Below are 25,038 nucleotides of genomic sequence, written 5' to 3'. Positions count from 1 at the left end.
TTATATGAACTTACCGAAGGAAAACATTTGGGTTTCAAGACAAAATAACAATGACGCTCCACAAACCTATACATTTTGTATAAAAACATACAGATTTCTGTTCTATACCTTTCCAGAAACCTATTTGGGCAAAGTAATTAATCCCTTGTCCACAGTCTTCTAAAAGCAGATGCCACTGTATTCGTGTTCTGATAAATGTAATGATCAGTTAAAAAATAATGGGACAAATCTTGTTCATTTCAGAAACAGAAGTTGCAATTAATTGTCAGATAAAAAACCCATTCACATATACATATAGAGAGAGTTTGATCTATGCAATGGCATTTTTTACCTGTCTGGGTATGCTTTCAGTGTTATTTTCAATCTGACCTGACATTCCTTGGCTTGAGCTGTTGTAACATTGGTTCCAGAATATGGGCATGAGCCTTCAATATACAGAATGGGTAATTAATGCACCTGGCTCACAGGCAAGAGAACATGAATTAAAGAGATAAATTAGTTTACTAGTAAGTGCTCTCAGATAATCCTCTTCAGAAAATGGATTTTAGATTTTAACCAACATCCTGCTTTTGATTTATCTGACATTCAAAACAAACTGCTGTTCACTCTGTTAAATATCTATACTTACATATACATGTGGGTACACACATGAATGTCTATATATATATGTACGTATATACATTTATATTTACTGTGGGTTATGTCCTCTTTTAGTTTCCTGAAAATTAATCCTATCAGCATATAGGATTTTAATTAATTAATTAAAAATTACGTTCTCTTTAAGAAAATAGTTTTTAATAATTTAATCATGTTTTCACGGAAGATGCCTGACAAATTATTCCATCTGAATTTTCAAAATAATTATAACAGAATAGTCTTTACCTGTTCAATGCATTTTAAAACTAGTATCTCCCCAGGTATTATATACTTTCCTAGTAATTATCAACTGCTCGAAAGGAATTATTTTTCTGTTAAATATGCCTTAATTCTCAAATGAGAAGCTTGAAGAAAAGAACTAATGAAACCAGCAGTAACAGCATCACTCAGTGGAGCAGTGCTTAGTTTGGGTGCATAACACATTCAGGAGAATAAAGGAAGCCTCACGTACACAAGGAGTTAAGTACATCCCCAACTATGTGCAGTCAATCACACTTATCAAAGTCAGTGCAAATTAAAATTTTCATTAACATAAACAGAAAAAATTTAATATATTTTCATATATTACCTATGAATAAAATTACATGTAAACACATATATTGAAGAGATTGACTGATACTATTAGTTTATTCTAAAGCTTGATTGGCATATTTAAGGCTTGATTGCCAAACTACTCACCAACTACTACTAAACATAACTCACTTTCAGATTTCTAGGAATAATATATGTATTTGTACTGTATTCAAAACTTCATTGTAAATTATTTCAGATATTATGGACAAAATTAATGTAATAATCACATAATAAGAATTCGGAGAGTCAAGTAGGCAAGAGAAGACTGTTGGGTTTGTATCTGCCCACATTCCCAATCATGGCTGTGTGAAAATGGTCTGTGAGCCAGGCACAAAGATGCACAGCAGGGACAGCACTGTCACACAGTAAATACCCCACGTTTCTTTATGGAGAACTCTTGGGAGTAGGAGAATGTTTAAAGTTTGCTACAGAGACCAGTTTTGAGAAGATAAATGTTTTGAGAGAAATAAAATCACAGGAGGCTACATCCTGATTTTATTGTATCATTTTACTGCAGATCCTCACCCTTTTAATTACAAGGAGGCACAGAACCTATTTCACATCTCCTCACTGAGCCTGAGAAATGTCTTATAGTGAAAAGGAAGAGAGAATGACCAAGAATACAAATGAACTGAAACACAAGCAGCTAATAAATCCCTCCTGTCCTTGAAATCAGTTCTAATTTATTGTGAAACACATTTAGGCTTGGTCCACAGTAATTCTAATTCAAATAAACATGTCTAAATTTTTTCCATCCTTCCCATTAGAGGATATTCATTTTTCCTTGTTCTTGAAGCATTTTGTCAGCCAACATGCTCAATGTTATTTCTTTAAGAATGAAAGCTATAGTATTATATTTCAAAACGGTTGAGGATGCCTTTGCCATGACTCTCAAGCTGCAACATGCCAGATAGTCATAGGTTTTCAAAGCTGCTGGTTGAAGATATAATGAAAGGATCTAAGGTTTATGCATGAATCAGCATCCCCTAGTCACAATGTCATGGTGCAGTGATCCCTGCAGAGCTGTAAGACCTGATTTAAAACAGCAAAGCTCAACGCTGACTCTTGAACCAGCAGGATTAAACATCCAAGATTGTACATATATTACTTCTGTACTTAAACTACTGTATGAGAAACTCGTTACTATTATGGCAGTTTTATAGTACTCCATAGGAAACCTCTCTTTAAGTGATTCCAATATCCCTTTAATTCTAAAATATGTGAGAACACAATACAACTACCCCTGAAGTTTTTGGGTAGGCAGATTTAAGCGGAAAGGATTTCATCTACATCACTTCCCTTCTTTCTTGCTTTAACAGAATTAAAAACTTTTGGAAAATCTGGTATCACTGATGGTCAACACTCCTTCAGTTAGACTAGACTCAATTACACTGTGCTGAAGGACAGTGAAGTCCAGCGGTTTGGATATGTTCCAGTGGTTTGGATATATTCCATTCTGCCTTACGAATCGCCTCCCGTGCTGGACCTTTGCTCTAGTTGTTAAACCAAACAAACAGAACCAAGGAGGTTCTGTTAGAGTGAACCAGGAATTTTCACACAGTGCTAAGCCCAGCCCATTTCTCTTGAAAGCTACAACTGCAGTAAGGGCAGCAAACACTGCTCTTAATTGTCCCATTACTCTGAAAAAAAATGTGCACCACGTCTCAATCTAAAACACTAGGCTGCCTAGTGATGCTGATTTACAAAGTGTCAACCTGCAATTAGATTCCAACAGCTACTCCCAGTGACCTGTCAAGACAGCTTTGAAGAGACACAACAGTCCAACAAACTGAAGTGACTGTTTTTATGGCTACTTTTTGAACATAACTGACTTGTGTTCCTTTCCCAGGTTACGTGAAGGCGGCCTGTCCACCTTGGTCAAAATCAGTAGAATTGTGTCCCAATTTGCTGCCATGCAACACATCATGATATGATCTCTTGGTGTTGTGGTGAAATTCCCACTGAAGCACAAGTCATTGCATAAGTGAAGGCTACCTACTCACAGAGTACCCACTGCACTTCGACACCTATTTTCTGGCCACCTCTAAATTACTGAGTAGTATCACTACTTGGAACATTCCTCAGGGGTACATGACCATCTCCTCCTTTCTGAAGTTTAGCAACCTAATTTAAAAGTAGTACCAGCAACACCAGTTCATCTGAAAACCATTTGCTCCATTGACAAACTCCAAGTAAGTGCTGAAAATTAGTTTGAAGGCTTTTACATAATTTTACAGTGGGCTTTTTGTTTGCTTTTAAAGCAGATGGAGTAGTGTGCTGTTGCCCTGAGGCTACCAGGGGGTGGGAGGGAGGCAGGCAGGGCCCCAGCAGGGCAGCACAGGGGACCCCAGGCACTGCCAGCTGCCACTTGCAGGTGGCCAGGTTGAGACCAGGAGGCAGGGCTGCACCCGAGCTCTGCCACAGCAGCCAGAGCTTCTGCAGTCTGAAACATGGCTGGCTCTGGGGTTTAAATTAAGAGCCAAAATATTTCGGCGGACAATTTGGGGCAGAAATAGGTCATCATTTCCATTATGGTATAAGCCTGCCACTACATTTCTGTGCAGGACAACCACCTTGTTGGAGTGAAACACTTGGGTAAACACTGAAGCATTTTCAGATTAATATTATCCTACATTTCTGTGTACCTTCTTTTACACCTGCATTGTTTCATAGTGCTAGTTTTGGCACAAGTTCTTTGAACACTATTCAGGAAGTTATAAAAAACACCAACACCCTCCACCGAAAAAAAAACCACAAAACAAACAAACAAAACCCTAACAAAACCATCTGCAGAATATTGAGTATTTCAAATGAGAACAAGCACACAGGGAACAAAATGAGATGGATTCTTCTTAACCATTTATGCATGCAGTGCTCTGCAATAAGCTCCTAAATTCTACTTCTTGTACACCAAATATTTATCTTCAGAACCCCTTGTTTTCCAATCAAATCCTTCTGGGAAGGTAATTGAGGGGATACTATACATATTTTTAGCACATGCTTCACTAGTCAGTTAAATCCAATGCATAAGATAACTTGACTAAAACATCAGTGGTAACTGAGGTGATGAAAAAACAAGTACATGCTAATTTGGAGCTCTTCAAACTGCTTGAAAATTGAAGCCTTGGACAAGGTTCAGACAAAGGAAAATCCAACACATGGATGGCATCCATCTCCCTTCTGCTGGAAGCCTCAAAGTCCATTACACTGCAGTCTACAGCCCATACATAGCATCTGAGTATTGTAGAAGCTCTCCACGATAGACAAGAACAAGGCTAATATACATATCTATGCATATATATGCATATATATATGCTGGTCAAAAGCACTCGATGGTCTTGGAGAAAAATACGTAACCTTCAGTTTCTCAAAGACAAGGTGACTATGTTAGTCTCTAGTACTAGTAGGAAAAAAAACTCCGGTGTTTTTCAAAACCTGGTTTCAGGTTTTTGTTAACTTCGCAGAATTGAGGAATGCAGAAAGACCTGTCACATTTTTGCAGAATGCCAGGTAAACTGCTACACATACTTCAACAGCTGGAGTAACATCATCTGCAAATACTGACCACATGGGTTCTGGTTGATACAAACCCCCATAATCTAAGAAAGGAAGAACTATCCAAGCAGTTTGCAAAGGTAACAATTTAGCTTTTTTGTGGCTGATTACATGCTCTGACCTTGTTTGCCTTAATACGCCTATGGATGCCATACCCTCCTACCCTCGCACACGCCACCGAACGCTCCTTGAGTTTGAGCTCTTGCACCACCTATCCCAGGGTCTGTGCCAAGCCGCCCCTCTTCAGCACCACCCCACAGGGTAGCTGAATAGGGGGGAATAAAAAAAAGGTCGCCAATGGAGGAAAACTACTCCCACTGACAGCAAACCGTCAGATTCAGTGTCGCTTGTGTCTTTTTCCCAGGAGAGACAGGAAAACGCCTTGGGAGAGCGCGGCGCTGAGCGGGAGCGGCTGGCACGGCACGGACACGCTCCTCACTCACTGACCTCGCGCCGCTGCGGGGACCCCGGGTTCGCCTGAACCGGGCACAGGCGGCAGGAAGGGCGGCGGGGCAAAAGCGGGCACGCCTCACCGCCCTGGGATCGCCGGCCGCTCTCACCGCGGCTCCCCGCTCTCACCCCGGCACGGGCAGCTCCAGTGTCGCCCGGCCACACGCGCGGCCGGCCCCGCCGCTCCGCGGGGTGACACGGCACCCGCCGAGCCGAACGACAGGAGGCAGAAGCGCACACAGCTCCGGGGCTCCTTTCTTCGCGCTAGCACGGCCGCGCTGTCCCGCCCCGCCTTCCCCGTCGCCTGCCGCGCAACGCATGTGCTCCGCGCCCCGCGGGCACGCGTGCGGCCGGGCCCTGCCGCGCCGAGGGCGGAGCCGGGCATGGCCCCGTCGGGAGAACGCGGGGGCAGCGGGCTCCCGGCGAGGCAGAGCGGGCGGCGAGCGCGGCCGCCCATGAGCGCGACGGGCGGGGGCCGAGAGGGCGGCGAGATGGAGCCCGCAGCACCGCGCAGCGTAAAATGGCTGATCACCCCCCGCCGTCCGCTCCGCACCCCTTGGCTGCTGGCCAGAGGGGGCCCCGGCTCTCCCGCGCCGGTAGCGAGGTGCTCCGCAGCCCGCGGGCAGCCCCGGGGCGGCGGGGGAGCGCTGCGGGCAGCCCCGGGGCCGCGCAGCCTTACGTAACGCGCGGAGGGAGCCGCTGGGAACCATTTTGCACCTCCCGGAGGGCTGGAGGGGCGCACGGAGACCCCCGAGCCCCGTTCGCACGGGGCCGGGCGGTCCCGCACCTGCTCGGCGGCGGGACGGCTCCCCCCGGCACCGCACCCCGCACTCACACACACGTACCCCGCACACACACGCACACTCACACACGCACCCCCGCCGCACCGCTCGCTGCCGCCCCGCCCCCGCCGCCACAGCAGGCTGGCAGCGCCCGCTACTCACAGGCGTTGGTGACGGCGAAGCTGTTGGCCACCTCCAGGTTGTCGATGTGGGGAGTCAGCCTGAACTCCGAGGTGGAATACTGAACCATCCCTACCCGAAACGCGCTGTACTCCTGATCGGCGCCCCTCGGGAACAGCCCCCCTGCAGGGAAACACACACGCGTCAGGCGGGCGGGGGCACCGGCGGAGCGGCGCCGGGGCCAGGTCTCTGTCCGCCGCGGGGCTGGGCTGGGCGCGGGTACCGGAGGGCGCCGCTGCCCGAGCGCTCCCACCCGCGGCTCCGTCCCACGTCGGGGAGCCCGGGGGCCGGGCCCCGTGGCCGGGAAAAAGGCGAGGGGACCTCGCTGGCGCCTGGCGGGCACCGCGGTGGGAATGGGCGCGCGGCGACATGACAGGAATGCCTGAGTGACACCGGCGGGGATGAGGGATCGGGAGATCCGCCGGGAGGAGAGCGGTGTCCCCCCAGATGCGGGCACCTACCGATCTGTATGCTGTTAGAATTGACCCCCCAGATCAGTCCCCACAACACAGGAGCCAGGAAGACAGAAATATGCATAATCTTTTGCATTTCCAGGAAAAGTAGAGCATCCAAAAGCCACGGAAATAGCCCTTTCTTCTTCCTCCTCCTTCTCCTCCGCGGAGCGCGCTCGTCAGCAAATTAGATCCCGTGCGCTCCGGGCAAGCGGCCGGCGGGAGTAAGCGAGCCACGGAGGGAAGGAACGAGAAGAGCCCCGCGGCGGGCGCGGGAGAAGCCGCTGTCCGAGCTGCCGCTGCTGCTGCCGACGCCGCTCCGGCGCTGAGCGGGATGGGGATGCCGGAGGTGCCGGAGGTGCCCGCTCCGCTGCGCTCCCGCTGCCCGGCCCGGCCCTGCCCTCGCACGCGCTCGCCCGCGCTCCTCGCACTCAACGGGCGGGCGGCGCTCCCGGCGAGGCGGCGGCGGCGGCGGCGCCTGCGCGGAACAGGCCCCGGCGGGAGCGCGCCCGCCGCGCCCCCTGCGCGCCGCGCCCCTCCCCTCCGCGCGCCCGCCGGCCTCCAGCACCGCGGACAGCGGCCTCACTTTTGGGAGATCATCCATCTGTCTGTCTATCTATCTATCTATCTGTTTGTCTATCTATCTATCTGTCTATCTGTCTATCTATCTGTCTATCTATCTGTCTGTCTATCTATCTGTCTATCTATCTATCTGTCTATCTGTCTATCTATCTATCTATCTGTCTATCTATCTATCTATCTGTTTGTCTATCTATCTATCTGTCTATCTGTCTATCTGTCTATCTGTCTATCTATCTGTCTATCTATTTATCTATCTATTTGTCTATCTGTCTGTCTATCTATCTATCTATCTGTCTATCTATCTGTCTATCTATCTGTCTATCTATCTATCTATCTATCTATCTGTTTGTCTATCTATCTATCTGTCTGTCTGTCTATCTATCTATCTGTCTATCTATCTATCTATCTATCTGTCTATCTATCTATCTATCTATCTATCTGTCTATCTATCTATTTGTCCATCTATCTGTCTATCTGTCTGTCTGTATATCTATCTATCTATCTATCTATCTATCTATCTATCTGTCTGTCTATCTATCTGTCTATCTATATATCTATCTATCTATCTGTCTGTCTATCTATCTATCTATCTATCTATCTATCTATCTATCTATCTATCTGTCCTTCCCCAGGATGGACCCACCTCACAAATACACCTGAAAATCAATTCTGTTTTGCTTTTCTTTTTTTTTTTTTCGTTGTTGTTTTTAGCTGCTGCACCCACACCGTAGAAGTTAACATGCAGGAAGAGTTAAAGCTATTTTGATATTTCATTTTCATGAATAATGGGGAAATTTTTTCTCCTTTCCAAGATGGGTTCCAGCTGTATTAGCTAGACATGCTATTTACTGCAAGCTAAATTTAACATTTCTCAGTTCGGCATAAATCTGTTGCTGTGCACCACACACACACACACACACACACACACACACATATTTTATAGAAGAAAAGGCAGTGTAGCATTCCTGTGACCGTGACAATGAATTTGCTATTAAGTAACCATTTTCTGGCATATTTTTTAATTAATTAACATTTAGTTAGCAATTATGGGACATATACACATAGGAAAGGATACTGATCTTGTAATTTCTTGACCTTTCCCCTTTTTCTTCCTTTTCATTTTTTTATTATTATTAATAAGTTGTTTTAATTTTCCTTTCCAGGAGGAGGGTGTTGAAGCTTCAGGTATTCAGATGTCAGTAGGAGTACAGATCGTGAACACATAGGAAGTTGGGAATTTGAGGCCCTTTACTCATCACAAATTCATGATGAGTTTTGTTTCATTTGAGTGATTTCACCAGGAAATCCTGTACAAGCTTTTTTCTGTGCTTGTCTCATCTTCTCTCTCTGACCCACAAAATGAGATGAGCCTGAAAAAGAGAGCAAGCTTTGACAACCTGAGCATAAAGCCCCTATGGGCTTATCTGGGTGGAATGGCAGAGTTGCTACAGCCCTTCCTCGCTCTCTCTCCCCAGCCTGGGCTCTCCCAGAAGCCACGTTTTGCACCACATGATAAAACCTACTGTTGAATTCTGCGATAAGGGCAGGCAGCATCCCTGTGAGAATCAACAGATTAAGCTGTCAGGGGAAAGCTTGTAGTCCCCACTTCATCCCAGACAATGAGATGTACAGACATTTACTTTTAATAAATATTTCAGTGCAAAACTGCCAATCTTCAACAGAAGCATAGATAAATTGTAGGTTTGGTGATTTTTCACTGAGATCTACAGCATCCCCTTATATATAATAAATGAGGTTAAAATGAAGCAAAGATCTCAGTTTTAAAATTGTATTTTATGTTATAATAACATAAAAAATCATATTTTACAATATACATTATAGCTGCTTAATAAACTAAAATATAAAATTTAGGTGATGAAAGCATAAAAATGAAATGGTTGTTGATTTTCTAATGCATATTTTTCCATTTCAGAATTGTGAGTATGTATAGGTATATATCATGTACAATATGTGCATGCGTATGCATTTGCATATACTACTCCAAATTTGTATCATCACATCAGAACATGTAGGAAAAAAGAAAGTCCAAATATGTGGCCATGTTCCGTTGTTGGTGTGCCAGGAAAAAATATAAGATTTCAACTGGTATGAGTAAGTACAAAATGACAAGTCAGTCATGGGAAGGCATGGGTGAGTCAATCTGCAAGGAAACAGTTCAATCAGAATTAAGTGACAGTGAAAAATGTCAATAATAAAAAAATAAGTCTTCTTCAACTCTCTATTTTTTTTAATAACAATCCTATGCTAATCGAAAAGATGCAAGCTGGCAAAGGAGAAAAAAGAAATTTATAGGTGATAGTAATTTATGACCATGTACTAAGAATAGACATACTCATTAACATTGTGCATGAGAAAATCAGACTACATTACTGGGAATCACATTCAATACTTTCTTCTAAAGGGAAAAGAATCTTGCAAGAGGTAAGTAAGGATTGTATTCTTTAAAACAGAAGATTATATTCTTACATGCATTCTTCTGAATCCATGAAAGGAGTTCATATAAAAATGCATTAGTTCAGAATGTGAACAAAGCATCAGTGGGGAGACTGTTAATAATAAGCATCCATCACTTGCTGAAAGGAACATAGCAGTGCAATAACAATGAAAACAATGGCAGATGACAGAAGTCCAGATATCAAATAATAACATGTCAGACCCCTGAAAAGCCAAAGTGCTTAATTCTGTATTGATTCTGTAGAACTCCAAGAGAGGTTTTCTACTTACTGAAAAGAATCATGGCTATACTTGATTTAACAATTTAATATTGTCTAATGGATATTCTGAATGTAAGGTAGAAGTTGGTGAGGAAGTTAAAAAGAGCTGACATATGTGCTAATCAGAAATAAAATCCATCAGGAATACGCTTCCTCTGCAATTCATCCTGGCACGATCCTGGTTGAGACAGTGGCTTCAGTTCAACTAAATGCAATTCATATGTTTCATCGGTTGAATATGAGATGCAGAAAGAAACTTGGAAAAGACTGAAGAACTGAAAATTTTTGCCTTGTGCTCAGAAACATTTAGCTATCATTCCATATACTTAACCAAAAAACAGTTCAGGAAGGGCTTGATGACGTGGAGTACATGCTTCTGGAAAGTAATTTTAACAATATAAAACACTTGAGGAGATGGAGGGACTAAAAAACTCAGTTGTTCAATGCTGATATTCATCACATTCAGATTAAAAATAAAGTTTATCTTTTGTTTTTCTGTTTTAATAATGTGTCCAGACAATGCAGTCATATGCTGAACAGTGTAATGAATTCCCCAACCCTGCAAAATGCACAGATAAAACCAAACTCTTTTCTAAAAATCCTAGTTGAAAAATGTTAAATTCTGAGAAGGCCCTTGGCAAGAGCTCACACTTAATGGTTACAGTAGGCCTTCTGGACTTTTATCCTATACATTTTGGGGGGTTATATTCACAATTATTTTCTATATCTTCTTCATTATGAAAAAAAGTCTTAAAATGTATTAGGATGCAAAAATACTGTACCAACATATGAATCTTTTGATTCCATGGCTGATCAATAAATACTTCCCTTCAATAAAGATTATATATTGTCTTTGGATTTTTGAAATCTGCAGAACTTTTACAAATACCACTAAGTGTAAATAAAGAGGAAATACAAATGAAGGCTCAAAATCTATTTTAAAGTGTGTAGTCCCATATGTTCATTCAGGATCTTAAGAGCATTTTTGAAAATAAAAAATATGTCCTGATCTTCCATGCTCATTCTGCTTCCTGTTCTTATTAGCAAACACATACTGTTCCCATTAACAGCACACACACTGTGCGTGGGAGGACACATTCTCAGGAGTAGCTTAGGCTACCTTCTATTACATGATTTTGATGATGGAAAAAGCCACATCGTGACCCTTCTGGCATAACTGATGTAAAACAATTGGTAATAATCATACAGCTTTCACTTCCCTTTGCTGTGTACTAGCTCTGACAGTGTAGTTGGTTACCATGTTAGCTAACTGTTATGAGAAATTTATAGCAATTTGAGATTTACTTTTTTTATTTGAGCTACTTGTGTTCTTTCTATTGTGGGAAATATTTAATTTATTTTGCCAATAAAATCACTTAAGTATATGCTAAATAAACCATGTGTGTGGAAAATCTGCTATAGATTACTTCAATTTTTTCTACTGAGATTATAGCAAATTACATTATTAAGCCTCTGGAAAAACATAAAAGGAACACTTTCAGATTAGACTATGCATGCTAAATCCTTGATTCTTGTCTAGCAATATCTTTCTTCTTGGTATAAAAAAAACTTCCATTGTCTTTGTCTCAGACCCAAGGGATAAGTTTCTTATTTGGTCTTAATTTTTCCCCTGGCTACCTGCTGCTTCTTCTTTGCTGTCTCCTTTCCTGGCTGATTTCCATCTGATTTTCCAATGCATTGCCATCAGAATCTCCTTTTCTCTACAGTTATTATGATTTTTACCCTCATATTTTACTCCCCATTCCCTCTGTGGAGCACAGCTAATTCAAATCTGTTGGACTGTTGCTTTAAACTATAATAGCCAGCGATCCTCTCTCTTTTCATCTACCAACTCTTCCATCTGTTCAACAAGCAATGCCAGCCTTGACTTCGGTGTTCTTTTTATTCCTTTTTTTTCATGCCAGCATCTATATTTGAAGTATCAACTCTACATCCATTTTCCAGGCCAGTTCTTAATCACTGAAATTCCTCTTTAGCCTTGCACCTTATCTGTCACCTGTGAGAAATGTATTACTTGTTATTCAGAATGAAAAGCCCTTTGAAGATGATGAAGACATCAGATCTCATATACCAGTGGACTGTTCCCTGTTGAGGTATGGTACTTGTCAAATCCCCAGTACTTGTCAAATCACCTCTCCATCTCACTTACCTGCATTCATAAACAACACACTAAAATGTTAAAAGGCAAATATGAGCTGACAAGAATGTTATAGTCTGCTCTCTATTGACATATCTGGGGTACACTTTTAGTGTTAGTCTCTAATTTCTACTAAGTTGTGACTTGGACCTTTTTTTTCTGTTAAAACTAGGTGGGTTTTCTTTTCCCTCAGTTCTCCATCACAGAACCATGTGGTAATCCCACATCTTCAGAATCCCAAGCAATAACACTGAGAAGCAGCTCTCGAGCTAAAAATTACAAACAGATTGAAAACCAAGGCTAATACATGCCAATGACAGTAAAACCTCTGTAGATGCTTGGTCACATATTGCTCTGCACTTAAATTCATGAGTATTGTAGGAAGTTGCTTGTCTCATTATACTGAGTATGCAGAAATAATATTTTGAACAAGGACACGGGACAAATACCAGCCCTTGGGAATTGGACTGTGTAATGATCATTCTCAACATGGAGAAGACATCTTCTCAGTTTAATGTTTCATTCATACATAAAAACTATTCATAACATACATACCTACTCCGTTTACCTTAGAAACCTGGAGAAATCAGCTGACCTGTTTTAATTTGAACCTGTTGCAAAGCTGATGAGCATCAGAGCCTTGACTTCTTTTTGTATCCCAACAGGTATAATTAGTTCATGAACACTGAAGTCTCATAGAGAATGGAAGTTCTCACAGTGGTTTTCATGCTAATCAGCATTATAATTTGCTTTATGACCTTGCACAGGAATCATGACAGTGTTCATATAAGCTTTGCAAAGATGCTTCCTACCACAGCAGAACTAACTGCTAAACTCCTTAATCCAGAGAAGACAGCTTCTTGTAGCATTCCACATTGCAGGAGGGAATCTCTCCTCCTGGAATAGTTTCTGTATGATCTTGTTCACATCCTTTGCGCAAGGCTTTGAGGCCAAGAGCATTTTGAACAAGCAGGAAAGCTACAATGACAACACCAGTGCCAATCCTGCTTGTAGGTTGGGGACCAAGGTGGTCAGGGCCAAAGCAGGGGAGGGGGAAAGGGCAGTGTGTCACCTCCTTCCACCCCTTGGAGATGGGGAGTCCCATTCCAGGCTGCTCAGTGGAGCACACATAATTTGGCCAGCTGTCACCATGGGTAGATGTATGATGCAAAGAGGCTGCTTTGCTGCTCCCTCCATAGTAATTCAAAATTCACTGCTGTCACAAAGGCAGTAAATGAAAGCACTGTTTTTCTTCTTCCATGGGGGTGTTTCCCTTTTGAACCTTACAGCAGTATCAGAAGGCACACAGGCATCAGGTTCCACTTGCCCCAACGCCACTGGTCACAGTCACAATGGTTGTACAACAAACTGGCAGTGTAACAGATTTTAATGTGTCCACACATAACTGAGAATTAGAGCATAGATTCGTTTATAAGGACATTGCGCTAAGCTGCAATTTTTATTCCTTTTTTTTATTTTTTTTTAAGTTTTGCTTTTAAAAGTGAAAAAGTTTTACAAACTGTCTTTTAAAAAGAAAGATGTTCATGATAGGGATTTGGTTTGAAATGGTTATGTTAGTGCAGTGCATTTTATTTAGATAATTTTAATAGTTTTATAATTTTGTCAGGGCTTCTGACATTGGGAAAACAGAGTAACATTTAAGTTACAGTGAATAAGAGTTTAAACACCTACCAGTCAAACAATCCCTATTATGCTTTCCATTTAAAAAAATCACAGAAAAAGTATCAAACGTTAAAATAATTTATTTTATGACACAAATAGGTAAGAGACAAATTGTTTCAGAAATTTTACTATAGAGTACAAACAGTAACATTAAAAATACATTAATTTGGAGGAATAGATAGAATTGCATAAGATAAAATAATAATTACTTTCTTCAGGAAATATCCAAAAGACAGAAAGTTTTTGTTTTGTCCAATTACCCACTGCAGACATTTTACACTATACTTTTAAAAAAACACATCAGAAATAGGATGAAAGATTAAAAGGATTTCTGTGACTTGAAACATCAGCTCTCTTATCTTTATCATTATGATCTTTCCACAATAGAAATTTCTTTTGGGTTCACCATTTACCTCTTCAACATCCATACTTTTATTTGAATGTGTGTGTGTGTGTGTGTGTGTGTGTGTGTGCCAAGAAACAGCTTGCTCAAGTAAGCATGGAAATATACAGTTGTGCTCAACAGAAGTTTATTTTTAGTTCTGAAAAACCGCTTCAGTTGCTCAGTCCCAGAACTAGTTCACAGCATAGATATTTTTACTTTCTCCTCTGCATTGGCGTATCTTCCCAGAGATTAGTTGCAATAATGTGGTGTTAATGGTAAACTTTTACAATAGGGAAAAAAGCCCAAAGCAAAAATGTAAGAGAAAACCAAACAATTCTTATGAGGCACTCAATTTCATACTTTGGACTAGAAATACATCTACTTCATAGTAAATATGCAGAAAATAACATCCCGCTAACTGCATAAATGCTTATAAGATAAGGGTCTAATAGGCAGGCTTATAGTAGAAAAGTTTCTGCTTATAGAATTGGTGGCATTAAAGACAACCCAAACAGTGCTTGTGTTTACTGAAACTTCTGTTACCTTACACATATTAACTGGTAGTCATTATTGTGGTCTGTGGAGGTGCCATTTACCCTGAGACCAACCTTGCTCTTTGCTAACTGCATTGCCCTTAATGACACATATGCACGGAGGTGATGTGCACACATGGCTGGGTTCTGAACAATTCTGAATTTCTGGTTTCCCTTCACTACAGGGACACATACACAGCACAATGAATGAAGGAATGCACAAAAGGCTCCAAAAGAAAGAGATGAGCTGGTGGGGTCTCAAGGGCAGTTCAAAAATGGTTGTTAACAACAAGACCCTAACCTTGAACTCAGAAATTAGAAGTTTAAACTGCCAAAAGTCTAAACAAGCTACAAAAGAAAACACAGGCAGAGAGATGATTTATACCACAGCTAGGAATATGTGTGGAAATGACAGAGATACATCCTCTCTCCCACATCCTGGCTGTACCTGATCTGTCAGTACCAGCTGTAGCTACTGTGAAAATAGCATTAATGCCTAGCTGTTAAATTAAGCAGATCTTCTGATGTGATGTAATGAATTCACTTTCTATAACTAAAACTATAAAAATTCCTTTGCTGATAGTATCTGGCATAAATAAAAGCACAGAAAGGCATTTTCTGCAGGAGAACCCTCACCAACATTTGCCTTTATTCTGCTGGGCTCCCTGTGGTTTTAGTGGCACGAACAAAATAGGACCTTAATTTTAGAGGTTGGTCAGCTGTAGCAAAGAAATGTCAAAGGCAATGAAATGAGCTTACACAAACCACACAAGGCCTTTAGAAAAAGCTAGAGAAACATAAAGAGATTAGAAATTTCTCTCCTCAAATGTGTATCCAGAATCATCCAGTTCTTACTGATATTTTCATACTAGAATGATAGCAATAGTTCAGATTTTTTTCACAGCAAGAAGGATTCAGTTATTTGAGGCAGTTAAGAAAAATTGCAGATCACACCAGCACTCCGAGCACTACTGCTGAACAAGATAAGAGATTGCAATACTGCTTCTTTGCTTGCTTCGTGCAGCACTGCACATAAAAGTCTGCTGAAAAAATGTTATGCTTCAGAATGGAATTTTCTCCATTCATCATCTGATTATTTTATCATTTTTTAAATTATAGTTCATCTCAATTCAGTGCCTCATTAGATGAACAGACAATTCAGTGTTATTGACAAATGATTGTGTGATACGTATGAATAATCAATTACAGCAATATTCCATGAAAGACAGTGAAGTTAAATGGATTGAAAATACCTTCCTTCATGGGTTCCTGTGATATTTTCCTTTTGAATGTCAACCATGAAAGACAACCCAGCAGTAAGCAATCCATGGGCCACACAGATGTGTGGCACACACTTAACTTCCTGCATATGAACCAGTCCCCAAGTGATTCTATCTACACTGCTTTTGGATTACATCCTTTAAATGACAGATAGCATTGCCTGACAGAAACTTCCCACCTCAAGGATTTAGCTAACAAACCCCCAGAAACATATCCATATTTTACTGTATCCCTTTTATTGATTAATCTACTAGTAATTCACTTAATATACCTATCAATTACTATTGATCATTACTAGCATTGGTGAGCTAATAAAATACTGGATACCAACTAATCACAATTCCTGATTAAAGGAAAGTTCTTATTGTACATTCTACGTGACAACACTTGCTTCAAATTTGCAGTTGAAGGAGCTACTCCAGTATATGATTTCAGTGTCTGGTAAAATCCTGGAAAATATTACTTTGGGAAGTATTGAAAAAACATCTGTAGGACAAGGCAGTCATCAGTCACAGCTAGAATGGCTTCATGATGGGGAAGTCTTGCTTGTGAGGAAGATGATGATCACCTAAGTGATGAAGGGAAGGCAGTTGACGTAATCTTTCAACAAAGGTTTTAATACTGTCTCTCACAGGATCCTTCTGGACAAAATGTGCAGCATCCAGCTGAATAAATACATCATGTCATGGGTCAGGCACAAAGAGCTACAGTGAATGAGGTGACATCAGGCTGGCAACTTGTCACTAGTGGGGTTCTTCAGGGCTCCACCCTAAGCTCAGCTCTCTTGAACATGGTAATTAACAACTTGGACACAGGACTCAAAGAAATACTAAGTAAGTTTGCTCAGGACACTAAACTGGGAGGAGCTGTTAACTCCCTTGAGGACAGAGAAGCCCTGCAAAGAGACGTTGAAAAATTAGAGAGATAGGCAACCACCAACTGTAAGAAGTTTAATGAGGACAAGTGCTGGATTCTGCGCCTGGGACAGGACAACACTGGTTGCATGCACAATTGCATAGACAATGAAAGATAGAACAAAATGCTGAAAAGCAGTGCTGTAGTAAGTGATGTGGGTGTCCTGGTCAATGGCAAGTTGAACATAAGTTATTGTGTCCTGGCATCCAGGAGGGTCAACCCTGTCCTGGGGCATCAGGCACAGCATTGCCATGCAGGCAAGGGAGTGGATTGTCCTGCTTTGCTCCACTCTGCACTGAGGCAGCCTCACCTTAAGTGCTGGGGGCAGTTTGGAGTACCACAATATAAAAAAAAAAAAAAAAAAACATTATTCAAGAGTGTCCAAAGGAGTTGGACACTCTCTAATAATGTCTAAAGGAGGTTCATATAAAGTCCAAAGGAGGACCATGAGGATGGTGAAGGTCCTTGATGGGTAAGCCATACAAGGAATAGCTGAGGTCACTTGGTCTGTTCAGCCTGGAAGAGAGGAGACTGAGGGCAGACCTTACTACAGTCTCTTGTGAGGGGAAGAGGAAGGGCAGGCACTGATCTCTTTCTGGTAACCAGTGACAGGACCCAAGCAAACGGCCTGAAGCTGAGTCAGGGGAGGTTTACGTTGGATACCAAGAAAGTTTCCTCACCCAGAGGGTGGTTGTGCACTGGAACAGCTCCCCAGGAAAGTGGTCACAGCACCAAGGCTTAGAGAGTTGAAGAACAATTTGGACAATGCTCTCAGGGCACGTGGTGTGACACTTGGGGTGTCCTGTGTAGGGCCCAGAGTTGGACTCGATGATCTTTGTGGGTCCCTTCCAACACAGAATATTCTATGATTCTCTCATGATTTAATATCCCATGGCTCATACAGCTCACTCTGTGCCGTGACAGGTGATGATTTTATTTTACAGGTGTCTTGGTTTGAAAGACAGGTATCTGCTAGGGAGGGCAGAGCCTCCCTTTGGAATGGAGAATTCAAATCCCCTCCCTCCAAATTATTATAATTTAGAAAATTAAAGGGGCTTTCAGGCAGAGGTCTGGGAATAGGAATAACAGTTCTTTACTAATATGTAGAGCAAGACAAACAAATAACAATAATAACTACAGCATTAAAAGTAAACAGAACTAGGGACCTTGAGGGGCTTTGTTTCACAAAACCTGGGGCAGTCTGATTCCGGTGCAGAACTCTGAGAGCACCAAGCTGGAGCATTGGAAAATCCTGGGCTGGTGGTTGCAGTCCAGATGAAGCAGTGATCTCATAAAGAAGATGCGGTGACCTTTATCCTCTGCAAATGATCTAGTGAGTAAGGGCCCAAATCCCACATTATATCCAGGTGAGAATCCTTGGCTCCTCTCTCTGGGCAGAGCATATCACAATGGGATGATATCAATCTATGAGTCCTGCAGTAGGTCCTTGATTGCCCATGAACAAGAGATAGCTCCTGGAGGGAGTTATCTATGGGTCATGGCACGGCATTGATGGGCCCATTAACAGTTCATGAAGGTGGTGACAGAATAGATTTTGGGCACATCCTGGATTGTGTGTAACCTAGGACAACAGGGAACTGAAAAAAATGCATGGTTTGATAAGGATGCACTTTGCTAATACTTGCCAAACAAAATAACATTAATGAAGGGGAAAATACTGGTAATTTATTAAATACTGACACACAACTTTCAGGAAGGCTTAGTCCTAGGAATGCCATTATACTAAATATAGATGTTGATGCTTACACATATTAAATTACAAAATGATAAATACATAATTTTAAAAGCTACAACTTCCTTTGTTTCTCTGCAAAGTCTTCTGGGGAATTTGGATCCAAGTAAGGAACTATGAGGTTATTTTAAGAATCTTTTTCACATGTCAGAAAGAAGTAATATTAAAGGAAAGAATGCATGCATGCATGCAGTGGATTCTCCTCTGACAATAAATCAGAAAGAACTACAGTGGAAAGCCAATGTAGATGAGGGGGAAGATCAGGCACTTGAAATCAGTCAGACAACTTCCAGAAATATTAAGACTGGGAGAAGACAAATAGACATATCACTATTTTATGTCACTGAATCTATGAGTAATAGTGACCAAAATATTTTTTATTACTACTTGTGCGCATTATAGTAGTGCCTTAAGGCGTTGCACAACATATAGCAAGACAGTATTTTTTGCCCCAGCCACATCCTATCTAAACAAAAGGCCCTTGGCACAACAGAAAGACACTGTTGTCCTCTGTCATTTGACGGAGAGGAATGCAAGAAACCAGGAAATAATCTGCCAAATTTGCAGTGGAGACCTGGGGAAGGGACATTTGCCTCTGCTTACTGGGTATTGCGTTCAGCTACAGAGTGTCACTTACATGCAACTGCAGACTTGGGCTGTGCACAGAGCTGTGCCCCCAGCCAGGGCCTGTGTGCACTCAGCCAGCATCAGTCCTCCTACTGCTTGGTCAGAGAAGAAATACTTCCATTGATTGAATTCTTGCAGCGGGAGCTGGAAGAAAGACCATATTAAAGAAGAGCATGATAGCTATGTACTGAGGTCAGTATGGACAAGACTACCTGATCTATTTCATAAAGGTTTGGTTTTTATTTTAATCTGAGAAATGAAAACTGTCGAAAGATTAAATGCTGTCCTATCTTTTAAACTGGAATATCCTTTCAGGCAAAATAATTTATTCCAATTGTCAAAGCTCATCAGACTCTCAGCATGAGTCTTGCATAAATGGGTTTATTCCTGGCTGTTTCATTTGCACACTCCATGAAAATTTTTTCCACCTATTTAATTTCATCAAAACTTTCTCCACAGACACTAGCAAACTTGCTGCCAAAGCACTGTAGTGTAAAATACACTATCTCTTCCTTATGTTCCTGTGGGGAAAAATAGGGTAACCAAATATTTTGATATTTGATATATATTTTGATATATATATAAGCCAAAATATTTCAATAATTAGTATGCGTTGAAAAATATTCATTTTAAAATGCTGTTCCTGAAATAGGAAGAATATGGAGGCATATGACAAATAAAGCAATAAACACATGCTGATGGGTAACAAATAATAAAGTACTGCCAGCTTGGATATGAACTTGCTGTTTAAAAGCTCCCATGGTAAAATTAGTAACATTCTGTATTCTACAGTAGTGGTGTAAAATATTCCTATGAATTTGCAGTGCCTGTGAATATTATTATGGCACCAGCATTGTTATTTTCCTCAAGAAAGAGCTTCTCTGTTGCAAGAAAACTCATCAAGTGTTGAATGTGATGAACATGTTATTGCAATGGCACAGGCTTGGGAAACATAGCTGTGTTTTCCTGTGGCTGGTTTGCTTTGAATGCAGCTTTGAACACAGGGCAGGTCCTATGCAGGGAGTGGTCTTGTCCTTGTCCAGCCTTCTGTGGGGCAACCAAAATTACTTCAGTTGCAGGACATCTTCCAAAATCTTCTTGGCTTAAAGACCACAGCAAGATAAGAGTGGCATCATGCATATTTGGTTTTATTCATGTAAGAATTATGTATTTAAGAAGCCTTCACCTTGGGGAAACAACTAGAAAATATGAAGAATTACTAAATAAAGCCTAAAGTTTAATTCCATAAAGTAAATTATATCTCATGGTGGATGATGTATTTAATTTGTATTTGCTTGAAAAAAGATTGCTTCCATCATAGGCTGGTCCTGAAGCACATCCAGAAGAGGAATAGAAGCAGGGCTGCCTCAGAAAATTACACAATCAGACAAATATTTTAGAAAGCCTTACGAAGATTTTACACCCTCCAGTAGGCTGAGACTAAAGAGGAGCAGGTATCAAGACAGGCTTTGTCAAAAGCAGAAGCTGATGCTGAGGTGGTACTGGTCAGAACCTTACTCTCTGCAGTCAGTTCTTGCCTTTGAAATAGTCAGTCTCCAAATTAATGTCTTCCAGGGAGCTGGCCTTTGAGAGTTAAAGAAACAAACAAATTTATCTGGAAGAATGAGCCTGCCTGAGACACTGATAAATCTGTTTTGACAATGTAAGGCTTATTAAACACTAAGAAATACTATTTCCCTAGCCTCTAGGTCAAATGCAAGTTTTAAGGTTAATAGAGGAAAACAGCATTTTTAAAAATGCTACATGGATTTTTTTTTTGTATTCTACTTTTCACAGGAAATTAATAAACTTAACTCAAAAATATAATGCACATAGTGAAACTTTATCCAAATATCAGAATATTTTGAGTTAAAGGGACATAACTGAAATGGCATAACACACATATGTTAAAATTAAAGAAACAAGTAGGTCCCAGGTCTTCTCATATGTTACCATTCAAGTGTTCTTGAACATCAGCATTGGCTTGCCTTCATGAATTCTGATAGTCACACACATGAACTTCCCTCTGACTGCACAGAGATGAAAGGCAGGATATCTGAAGTGTATTGCCAAGGAAATAACTCAGGCTAGATAAAAGGGGTGCTTTGCAGAACAGAAAAGCTAAACAGTACTATTGATTATCATTTTGTATGCTACAGAAAAAGAAGGGGGAAGCACAGGGGCTGCCTATATACAGACTTTCCTCCCAGAAGTAGCTGCAGTTTCAGCAGAGGTTTTTCTTGCAGTTCATGCTGCTAGAGACAGTTTCCCCTGAGCTGAAAGGTTTTTGCAGAGGGCAATGGCACAGCAGCTTGACCTGCTATACTCAGGAGGGTTCCTTGGCCCAAAAAACCTCTTGAGTTTGCTTCTTCAAGTAAAAAAACTTACTCCCACTGTGAATATTCATAGAAAGAAACAGACTGACACAGATAGATATGAAAAATCCCACACTTTCCAATGCCACAGTCCGAAGAACTCATCAGGTGGAAAACAGTTATACAATACCTTATCTTTTATACTCCACAATGCTCATATTTCTTCCTGTCAAAGCATATTATGTGGCCTAAGTAACTGTCTGATGGGACAAAAATCCTTAGTAATAAGATGTTACTCCATGTTGTCTTATTGGTTGGTCTCTGACACTGTAAAACGTATTTTCATGCAAAAAGATGAAAGGACATTAATTTTCTTGTACTAAAAAACATGCTTAATGTACCTGCTGCTTCTGTGTGACAGTTAATGATGCCAGTCAGTTTGGGATTTATCTCAATACTCAAAAGATGAGCTGACTTATAAATTTGAAGGCCCTTCAAATACTTCCCCTGCTAGTAGGGAGTTAGTGGATGCTGGTCTCCAGAATGTGACATGCACTGACATGTTGAGAAATCCCATGCTGAAAAGCAATCAGTGCCCCTCAAAATTAGAGCTGATCTGCATGGACAACTAGGAAGTCAAAAATGTTTTTATAGTCTCATTCTTGTTAGTCTCACTAGTTTTTAAAGTCTCATTATTCATTCAAGATATTGTGATCCAATATCCACTGTTAGAAGCAGGGACTTTAGACAGAATGGCTCATAAGAGGGATAGTCTTATGGCCTAGACTCAGGAGGAAGCCTTGCTCATGCTCAGGTGGGTGAATCCAACTCATTCATTTACACGTGCATTGGTTCAGGAAAAAATCAAACTGGCATTTTTTTGTCACTGCCACCAAATGCTCCTGTCAGTGCACAAAATTAAAAATGTCAGAAATCCTGTAGGTGATCAAGATCTGTTGAGAGCATATTTTACGCTGCCATCTTTCCCATCAGCTGTAGGAAGGATCTCTCTGTGCTAGCACACAGTGCATCACCCAGTACACACCTACAGCTCACAGGCATGGGCTGATGAACACCCACACGAGCTAACTTTAAACCAACTGCTTGAGCACAACGGCCAAGGCAGCACAAAGCTTTGTGGGGGTGAACTCCAGAGATATTTTTTCCTGCCCAAGGCAGCAGGTAGGTTTCCTAGCCAGAGCTCACTGTCACCATGGTGATGTTTCCAGCCCTCCTCAAACCAGCCAGTTTAAGGCTAATTTGGATAAGCCTGCACTAGCTGCAGACATTATAGTGACTGCAGCATAGACATACTTGTAGCAATGAAGGGCTTTCAGAGGGATTTCAAAATAGCCAGGTAATCTTTATTTTAAATGTCTGCTGACATCATTCCCACTGATGGAAGGACAGGTGCAGGGGGAGTACAGGAGTGGGCAACTTCCTTGAGTAAGGCAAAATGCAAGGGAGTGCTGCAAGCAGCCCAGATTGCTTGTGGCTGATTTGATACAATGGCACAGACAAAACCACAGTGATGAGGAATTTACGTCTTAATTTTTTCTTTATATTCCACTGTTTCTTAGGTGTAAAGCTTCACAAGAAAAGAATTCATTTCCTTATGTTTTTGGGCACCACAGATGAGCTTAATTTTCCTGTTTTTAAATTAAATCCTTATATTAATACAAAAAGAAGGTAAGTCATATACAAAGCAAATTTCTAGACATAAAGAGTTGACACAAACAAAACTATTATTCAATGTATCTCTATCTGAATTTCTTTCCACATTACCTTCTCTAATCCTGGAATTAGTACATGAAAGCATCAAGTAACAGTGTCCTCACATTCCCTTATCTGCTAGAAACCTCATTTGTACTCATAGTAGCACTACGATATCTCAATAGCCTGAAAAATCACTTGACACTGCATATATTCAGGTTGCGCTCCCTTGGAAATAAATAATTCAATGCTACCTATTCCATAAACACCTCCATCGCAATCCCCCAGTAACCGTAAGGATTAGCTGCCTTCGTTGAAGCAGAGACCTTGGTCTGTATTATAACTCTATTATAACATCTCTTAAGAGATTCCCTTAACAGCTATAACAGACTGCTTAAGTAACATATTGTCTCTCTTCAGAGTAAAATATTTTAAAATAAAGATTACTTGTAAGTGCATTTCCTTTAAAAGATTATACAGCCAGATCAATCACTACGGGGACTGCCCGTTGACACTAACCCAGAAGGCAGTGTTACTGCTTTCTCTTTAATGAGTAATAGGGCACCAAAGACATCTTCCTTTACCCTGTTAACAAGTCAAAATGAATCTGAAGAATCTGAAGAATGAAAGCTGCTTGACAATGATTCCAAGTGGTCAAACTTCTGTACACTGCACTTACAAAAATAAACTCTTTTCCTCAAAAGACCAACTGCTCATCAACACCATCTCAGCTAGAATTAAGTGAAGAAAAGAGGAGGTGTCATTACACACTTAAGAACTGCTCCTAAAACTGTGTGTCAAACGTGAGCTGTGTACTACAGTGAATTAATGCATAATAGCTGATAGATTTTTCAAATTACATCCTTACTTATTGCCTACCTTAAATTTGTAGATGCAGTTGAGAAATGAATTAAATAAACTCCAAGAAAATTCCTGATTCAGTGTTTGAATGTGTTCTAAAATCCTGAAAAACATGTAGAAAGATATCTAAAGGTGATGATACTATAAAAGAACAGAATTAGCTACTTTAATACTACCTCTCAATGCTTAAGAACCAAAAAGAAAATACCAAGGTTTATCTTAAGGGTAGAACAAAAATTTTTAAATCTCCTACCAGTTAAAAGCAGAACTTGAAGTAAATGTCAGCTGAAACACAGATGGGCTCTCCCACAAAAACAGATTTTGCTGTCATGTGCTTTGTTTAGAAACCATGACTAGTTAATCGAGTTACTAAGCTGCACTTCATGAACCTCACCCTTGATAATACTTGAGTGTCTTTAATTTCTATACTTTTAAATTTTAACTGCATGGAAAATTTCTACAGCTCTACATTTATTTTGTACCCATTTATTTTAATTCAATAATGTTTTTCTTTCATATTATAATTAATAATTAGGATCCTGTTTTGCCTATACAGTTTTATATTTGCACCTTATTCTGGAAATCAGTCAACAGGCTGAATTTTACAACTAGAGGGTGCTGGTGGACCATAGTGTGAGATGGTATGCAAAACTCTTGATGACCTTTAGTAGAAAGAAGAAAAATAAAATAAATCAATTATTACTGCTCAGTAGGACAAGCTAATATAATACAAGGTAATAAAAATACTGCAATATTATCTAGTGTAAGTAAAAAGAAAATTAATACTTTATAGCTGATGCTTGGTTTAATTTTAAATTTAGACTCAAATTTGCTGTTAAACTTTGCTT

General features: G+C 40.8%; 1 protein-coding gene across 3 annotated transcripts in view; it reads right to left on the bottom strand.

Moving 5' to 3' along the window:
• Window positions 1–6,761, bottom strand: part of GRIA2 (glutamate ionotropic receptor AMPA type subunit 2) — an 85,590-nt gene extending 78,829 nt beyond the window's left edge. For 2 of the 3 annotated variants that reach the window (XM_062493720.1, XM_062493721.1), the window contains exons 1-2: window positions 6,659–6,746; window positions 6,180–6,320 (exon numbers count right to left, since the gene is read on the bottom strand). In XM_062493720.1, coding sequence (XP_062349704.1) covers window positions 6,180–6,320; window positions 6,659–6,746 — 229 coding nt within the window. Of the gene's footprint in view, window positions 1–6,179; window positions 6,321–6,658 lie in introns of all 3 variants that reach the window. The other variant, XM_062493722.1, reaches the window with a different exon arrangement.
• Between the last annotated feature and the right edge of the window lie 18,277 nt (window positions 6,762–25,038).

Source organism: Cinclus cinclus, chromosome 5 (genome assembly GCF_963662255.1).
Source record: "Cinclus cinclus chromosome 5, bCinCin1.1, whole genome shotgun sequence".
NCBI classification, from domain to species: Eukaryota; Metazoa; Chordata; class Aves; order Passeriformes; family Cinclidae; genus Cinclus; species Cinclus cinclus.
Note: the sequence above shows the minus strand (reverse complement) of the source record. Positions and strands in the feature narration are given on the sequence as shown.